This window comes from Poecilia formosa, unplaced genomic scaffold (assembly GCF_000485575.1).
Source record: "Poecilia formosa unplaced genomic scaffold, Poecilia_formosa-5.1.2 Scaffold1223, whole genome shotgun sequence".
In the NCBI taxonomy this organism is placed as follows: Eukaryota; Metazoa; Chordata; class Actinopteri; order Cyprinodontiformes; family Poeciliidae; genus Poecilia; species Poecilia formosa.
The window spans coordinates 1-8,038 of NW_006801162.1; the positions used below are offsets into that span (position 1 = coordinate 1).

General features: G+C 41.2%; 1 protein-coding gene across 1 annotated transcript; it reads left to right on the forward strand.

Annotated features, from left to right (window-relative positions):
- The first annotated feature begins 484 nt into the window (after nucleotides 1–484).
- Nucleotides 485–3,863, forward strand: LOC103132697 (CD276 antigen homolog). The gene is made up of 4 exons (XM_007544496.2): nucleotides 485–634; nucleotides 1,057–1,091; nucleotides 2,426–2,743; nucleotides 3,190–3,863. Exons 1-4 carry the CDS (start codon nucleotides 615–617, stop codon nucleotides 3,291–3,293), a joined length of 477 nt encoding a protein of 158 aa, XP_007544558.1. The 5' UTR covers nucleotides 485–614; the 3' UTR covers nucleotides 3,294–3,863.
- Nucleotides 3,864–8,038: the final 4,175 nt, after the last annotated feature.

Here is an 8,038-nt window from a genome sequence, read left to right on the forward strand (position 1 = left end):
CCTCACCGGTGAGGTGTAGCCGTCATGTAACATGTATGGGGAAAACTACACTGCTCAAAAAATAAAGGGAACACTCAAATAACACATCCTAGATCTGAATGAATGAAATATTCTCATTGAATACTTTGTTCTGTACAAAGTTGAATGTGCTAACAACAAAATCACACAAAAATCATCAATGGAAATCAAATTTATTAACCAATGGAGGCCTGGTTTTGGAACCACACACAAAATTAAAGTGAAATGTTCCCTTTATTTTTTGGAGCAGTGTATATTATTCAGTATTAATCATTATTTATTTGTGCCATTATTAATCTTTATTTATTTCTGTTTGTATAGTTATATAAATATGTATTTATATTACTAAATAATTTATGAAATAAATTATGAACGGCTGTGTGCTTTGTAATATGCTCATCATACATCAATATCAGATTGTGCTTTTATTTTGGAGGGCGCTCTGCTTTCAAACTGAAAGCAGTCGCTCGCTTTACAGCATTAGTATTTTCTATGTGGGTGACCTCTCGGTGTGGTAATTCGTGTCGCAGTCCTATATAACTTTATAAAAGTTAAACATTAACAGTTTAGTCAGTTTCTATAAACAATAAGGAGCAATGAAATTACACTCCACAAGGTTTGTTGTTCTGGTTGTTAAAGATAGCTAAAAATGTCTTGAATGTTGGTCAAATATCACTAACGGAAGTATCGCAATGCTAGCTAGCATGTTTGGTGTCCTGGAAACGAGGAGAAATAGATCAACAGAAACCCAGCAGAACCGGTTCTACTTTTATCGGGCCATAGATGAGATTTATGACTGATGAACTTGATGAGTCAACTTTACAGGCCTCAACCTTAAGTCTGGCCTATGTCTGGTTATTAGCTTTGTTAGCTAGAGCTAGCTTTCGATTTGAACGTCATCATCTAATTCCAGCCACACCCAAGAGTTTGTGACACCAGATTATAATCCAGCTGTGGTTTCTAAACATCCTTATCATTGTTCTGTTCTGGTTGTTGAATCCCACTTGGTGAAACTGAACTCTGCTTGTTTCTCTCCAGGACTCAACTTTGGATCTTTGTGATTATACAGTCAGGTCAGTCTGAACACACTTCCTGTTCCTGTAGCGTTTGAGATTAGCAACTATTATGTGACCTCTGGCACTACTAAGCTCTCCAGTTTCATCACATCGAAAACATCTCCAGGTTCTGTCATTAAACAGTCGGGACAAAGTGTTTGGTACCAGTGGGTCAGCTGGTCTGAAGGGACCTGGTGGAAGAACAGAAAGTTATTTTAGCCTGATGCAGTGCACAGCTGGAGGTCTGAGGGACATTTAGCTTCTGCAGATGATACTCAGCTCTACATTATGATGTCACCAGGTGACTCTGAGCCATCCAATCACTGAACAGATGCTGAGAACAGATAAATGTCTGCATGTACCAAAACTTTCTCTAACTGAACAGATACCAAACTGAAGTTATCTATGGACCAACGATCTAAAAAAGTTAGAGATCTAGGCTTATAGATCTAGAGCAGGGGTGTCCAAAGTGGGTTCCCGAGGGCTGGCATCCTGCATGTTTTAGCTCTCTCAGCAAGTCAATGTTCCTCTTAGTCCTTCTAACGAGTCATCATTTGATGCAGGTGTGTTAAACCAGGGAGCGAACTAAAACATGCAGGATGCCGGCCCTCGAGAACCCACTTTGGACACCACTGATCTAGAGTCTATGCACAGCTTCAATTATCACAGCTGGAAACTAGAGATCAGGCTGAACTCTGACCTGAACCTTCAGAATTACATAAAGATGGTTACAAAGTGGGTCTTATAGCAGCTGCAGAAGATTTCCAGGAGCAGAGGACTAAAGTCTCAGCATGACAGAAGAGACTTTAAATCCTGCTGGTAGTTTATAAATCACTGAACAGATTAAAGATCTGCTGCTGCTGGGTCAACCTACTGACCATTCAGGTCTTCTGGTTCTGCCCTGCTCTGCATCCCCAGAACCAGAACCAAACATGGAGAGCAGCATTCAGCTTCTATGCACCACAAATCTGGAACAAATTTCCAGAAAACTGTAAAACAGCTGAAACAATGAGTTCCTTTAAATCTAGATTAAAACCTTAGTTGGTTAGAGTTGATTTGATTAACAATAACTGGAACATTGATTCTTATATTTGATGTATATTTGCTTGATGATTCTGATTTATTGCTTTTTTCATAATTGGTGACTGTATGATGTGTTTATAACTTAAAGTCCTTTGAACTGTCGTTGCTGAAATGTGCCACTCTAGTATTGTAATTCCTTTGCTTTCTGCTACATGTGTCACCAAAGCTGTAGCACATTTTCTTCTTTTTGATCTGATGGAAGAAAACGAGAGACGTCAGCAGTGACAGGCTTCAGGTTGTGTCTGACCAGGTACTCCTTGTTGTTCCAGTGACCTGCCAAACTACGGTCATTCCAGGCTTTGTTGGTGGACAAGTCGTGCTGCCCTGTGTCTACAAGGATCCAGTACCACAGAAAGTCTTCTGGAGGGTTGATGATGTAAATCCTGTGTTCGACATCATTGACTGGAAGCCCTCAACCGCCTCCCAGATTTCAAAGTACAAAGATCGAGTGTCCAGCTTTCCGAGTGAATACAGCAAAGGGAACTTCTCCCTTCTTCTGAAGGATCTACGGCTGGATGATGCCAAGCTGTATGAGTGCAAAATCATCGACTCAAATCAGCCTGTTGTCGTCCAGCTCCGGGTTTCAGGTCAGTTCAGAGAGCAAGTTCAGAAAGTGTTGATCCAGTTTTCTTGCTTCATTGCAGTATACAGATGTAAACTACACAAAACTCACCTCAACCGAGCACCAAAACTTTTTATCGACAAGTTGTTTTGCAAAATTGACGTGTAGTCATTTGAAACGCAGCTGGAGTCAAAGTTAGCAACTCCAGACGTCCTGAAGAGCAACCAGAGGGAAGCTGGTTGAAATGTGTAGTATTTCATTCACTCTGAAATGCAACACATTTCTTTCCTCCATTGTTATTCAGTTCAGTCCAAATCCAGATCAGGTCTACAGTTACTGAGGATGAAACAGTTACTTTCTGGATGATAACAATTGTATTCTTAATGGAATACATTTTATTTAACAATAATCCCATGAAGTCTGGTTTCCTCGTGTTTGTGGTAGAAATGATTGTTCATGTCTGTGTTGCAGTTAAAGACGAACAGAAAACGACGACTCCTCCTCCGTCGGGTGCAGCAGCGTCATCCCAGCGTCTCTCTGTGTTTCTGCTCTTTGCCGTCAGTCTGCTGATCTGACTCTCCTTTTAGACACGTCGCTAACATTTCCTGGGCTTTTTGCACCAATTCACCTACAGTTCTGTTTTCTCAGGTTTAGCAACAACACACTGCTCAAGGTCACCATCTTTGTTTATTATAGAGCTGAAGCTACATAAAACTGCAGATTATTTAGCATGTTGCAGTATCTACTCTGTTATCAGTGTCATCAGTAAATAAGAGTTAAAAGCTCAAACTAACTGGGCAGAGAGCATCATTCAACAGAACATTTAACCTTCACTACTAAGTGTCACAATCTTCTATGATTGCCTTATTTACATATTTATTTATTATTTGTATTAATAACAGATTATGCAGCTGTCATGTTACTGAAAGAAGAAAAATAGAAGAAATTCAGAAACATGAAAGTCAAGGAAATTTGAAGAGTAATGTTTGATCAATCTTAGTTGATCTGAAGTAGTTTTGTTGTGTTAATTTTACTGTTTAATGAAACCAAAGTTTTGTGTCATTAGTGAGATGCCTTCATGTAAATGTTGTTTCATGTTACATCACAGCTAAATAAAGTCATACACTGAGATGAAAAAAAATGTCCAGTTCCTGTTTGAACCTTTATTTAGGATTATTCATGATTCATGCATGAGAAAAAAAAAAGAAGTATTTTTTAATAGAGACATCTGGAAAGACTTATTAATATCAAGATTTGCTAAATGTGGCATAGCTACACAGATAATCCTCCTTGTATGGCGTAGTTATCCTTTCACACCAGCAGGTGGCAGCAGCAACCATATGGGTGGTCTCTCTCTCTCTCTCTTTTCATCCTCTGAGCTCGGGTCCTCTACCAGAGGCCTGGGAGCTTGAGGGTTCCTCCAGTATCTTGGCTGTGCCTAGAACTGCACATTTCTGGACTGAGATGTCTGATGTTGTTCCTGGGATCTGTTTGAGCCACTGCTCCAGTTTGGGGGTGACTGCCCCGAGGGCCCCGATGACCACAGGCACCACTGTGGTCTTCACCTTCCAGGCCTTCTCCAGTTCCTCTCTGAGGCCCTGGTATTTCTCCAGTTTCTCATGCTCCTTTTTCCTGATGTTGTAGTCACTTGGTATTGCTACATCCACCACAACGGCTTTCCTCTGTTCTTTATCCACCACCACAATGTCCGGTTGGTTCACCATTACCATCTTGTCTGTCTGGATCTGGAAGTCCCACAGGATCTTAGCTCGGTCATTCTCCACCACCTTTGGGGGTGTTCCCCACTTTGACCTCGGGGCTTCCAGTCCATATTCTGCACAGATGTTCCTGTACACTATGCCCGCCACTTGGTTATGTCGTTCCATGTACGCTTTCCCTGCCAGCATCTTGCACCCTGCTGTTATGTGCTGGACTGTCTCAATGCACAAGTGCCAACGATCAACGGCACTACAACACGGTCAACAGAAACTATGACCACCCCGCTTCCTCATACGCACAGAGCCAGCAGTCACCTTCCCATTCATACCTGATGACGTCACGCCCACATCAACACACCCATCATCCAGGTGTCAAAGCCACGTGCTCCTGTCTTATCAATAATTATGCCATGATAGTGTGTATGACTCTTATAGACCCTTAGTTAAAATGTGTTTACTATTAACGCTTTGGTGCAAAATACTGATTGAAACTTGATTTATTAACTGCATGTTTATGTCTGTTAAGGGTGACATGGAACTGCTCATGGAAACGGCCCTTTAAAACATTCAGAGTACAAGCACAATCAAAATTGTCTTGTTACCCATGATAATTCAGAAATAGTCTAAACATTCATCCATTTTCTAGCACCCTGGTTCCTGGTGGGGCCTGGAGGAGCTGCTGCCTCTCCAGCTAACGTCCCGGGCAAGAGGCGGGGTCACCTGGACAGGTCACCAGTAAATAGTCCAAACAGTTTAGATGTATTTTTATTTCTTTCCTACTTTCGGAAAGTTTCTGTTGATAGGTTTGTGGGGCCTTTCTATACTAAGGAAAAAGATGTAAAACTTCAGACATTTCACAAGGAGATATTACCGTACATAACTTTGTATTAAAGCAGAAAGTATGGTGGCCACCGTAAGAAAGCCTTACAGTGTTCAATTATGCTGCATGAACTAATCAGTACATTATTGCAACAGAACGCAAAAGAAAAAAAAATCCCCTCCGTACAGTCCAGCCCACTCTTGAGTTCATTAAAAATTAAATAAAATTAGTAAGATGTACCCATTAGCAGCCCCGGCTCCAGACGAGTTCAACAGAGGGGGCATCGGCTTATTTTGGGGGGGCAAAATGAATCGTACCAAAAAAAAAAAAAGAAAAATTGTATCAATAATAATATTACTCAAGTAAAAGAAAAGGTACAGTGATTTGAAACTACTCTAATAAGTAATTTCCCCCCAAAAAAGTTACTCAAATGAATGTAACAAGTACTACCCACTTTTGAACATATAACATCAGTACCCTACAGGCAAGTAGTTAACAAGCTTAAGGTTCTGTATTGATATTAGCTAGTCATCTTTTAGCTAACATTGCCTTCATCCAACAGCTTTACTCAACTCAGTCGGTTAGTTTGGAGGGAAAAACTGTGAAAAGTTCTTTGCGTTTTGCTGGTTTGCTGCCGTGATTCTAACACAAACCTACGTAGCTCCACAGCAGCAGCAGGTCTCCTTCACAGGTGGAAACCCAGCGCGAGCGTCGTAGCGCTCATGTTGCGTTTAAAGGCGGCTCGGAAAAACAGGTTACAAGATGTTAACGGATTAAACAGTTTCAACTGCTAAAAGAAGTGACAAAGGACACAAATATGGGAAGTGAAGAAGGCCCTATTGTATCAAATCAACATAGGAATAACAGAGTTGGCCACTTTAAGGTAAAATCAACAAACAGCTTACAGTCCAGGGGGACAGACGGCTGACTCTGTGGGCGGGGAATGCTCCCCAATGCCCACCCATGCCGCCGGGCCTGTTCATTACCCTCCAGGTGACCAGCAGCGTTGAAAAGCCTTGATCTGCTATTCATTTACTACCACATTTCTTTGAACCCAGCAGTAACACAAAGAGAGTTAATAACTGCAATACACAACAACAGACTATGCAAACTGCATTCCTCAGGGCCAGAGTCCTGCAGCTTTTAGATGTGTCACTTGTTCTACACACCTAAATTCACTGGCTAAACTACCTGACCAGGATGCAGTCTCATTAGCAGAGCAGAGTTGGTGCAACTCTGCTCTGCTACATTTGTAAGCACATCAGCCTGTTGCAAATCAAGAACACTTGAGTATCTTACATGTCAGTGCTGATGCGGCTCCACACATAGTAGATGGAGAATGTTATAACAAGATGGCAAGATATAATACTGTATTTGTAGACATAAACCATACATATCTGACCAGCTAGCCAGATACAGACCGTAGTCAGAGAACTTTACTGTCATCTGATGCTGAAGGCAATACAATGAAATTTTATTGCTTCCTGTTCAACACTGCAGGTCAGATGAAGCCTAATGGCTACATCCAGGGACGCGGTAAAGGGGTGAAAAGTGATGACGATTCTAGGGGCCCTGACCATCAGGGGGGCCCCTATAATTTAATTATTTATATTTTGCTAATAGACATGAAATAAAAAAAATCAGGGTCCTGCCAAATACAAAATTAATCATATTGTATTTTAAAAGATTGGTTTTAGCAGTAAAATTTTATGTTACCCCTTCCAGGCCAAAAAACATACATCCGTTTTTGCCCTGAACCCCCTATCTGCGTTAAATGGTTTGTTCGTGCTTGGAGCGCTTCAGAGTGACGCTGTATTCAGCTACTGTCAGTAGAAGCTGCAGCTGAATACAGTGGCGACTGTGGCAGTATGCTGCTCAGAAAAGTTATAAAATCAGGTTTTCAAAAATAAAAAAGAGAGAGGGAGAGAGAGAGAAAAAGGCAAGAGTGTTAATTTATAACCCAGTTTTTCTCCAAGAGAGGTGGGCAGACTGTGTGAGATTATCAACCATTTAACATAATGGCTTAGCTACAGACTACTGTTTGTCTCCATTTCACTAGCATTTAATGAATAAAGGAAAAAAATTACCAACATATTCAAACTGTATATTTTACTTTTTCCCTGCAATTTTTACCACTTAGCAAATTAGTGAGTGAGCAGCAGCTCTAAAACACATCCCTCCTGAGTGAAATTAAAGCTGCAGTATGTAACTTTTATATAAATACTTAATGATGGCAGTCTCCTCCCACAGAGCTACTATGCTGTCATGTCTCTTTGTGACTACCATTGGCTACACCAGTGGTTCCAAAACTTTTTCTTCTGCGCCCCCCCAGTGGTTTCCAAACATTTTCTGCGCCCCCCCTATGGATTACAAATGGCTGTCTTGTTGAAACAACGAGTGTGACGTTGTTTCACAGTTTCACAACGCGTGTTTCACAACGCCTTGTTTCACAACGCCTTGTTTCACAACGCGTGTTGTCGTGAAACAACGCGTTTCACGATGTACATTGTTTCACGTACATTCATTTTTTGGGGGCAAAAAGAATGTATGTAGCTGAAAATAGACACCAACATCGGTAGCCTACGAGGTACTTGTTAAGCTTAAGGTTCTGTATTGATATTAGCTAGTCATCTTTTAGCTAACATTACCTGCATCCAACAGCTTTACTCAACTCAGTCGGTTAGTTTGGAGGGAAAAACTGTGAAAAGTTCTTTGCGTTTTGCTGGTTTGCTAACACAAACCTACGTAGCTCCGCACAGCAGCAGCAGGTCCTCTTCACAGG

What these genes read in the sequence shown, in the direction of transcription:
- LOC103132697 (XM_007544496.2), top strand. Translation starts at nt 615, where the DNA reads ATGAAATTACACTCCACAAG. An exon ending in CTTTGTGATTATACAGTCAG is followed by an intron (nt 1,092 to 2,425) that starts GTCAGTCTGAAC and finishes TTGTTGTTCCAG; the next exon opens with TGACCTGCCAAACTACGGTC. An exon ending in CGTCCAGCTCCGGGTTTCAG is followed by an intron (nt 2,744 to 3,189) that starts GTCAGTTCAGAG and finishes TCTGTGTTGCAG; the next exon opens with TTAAAGACGAACAGAAAACG.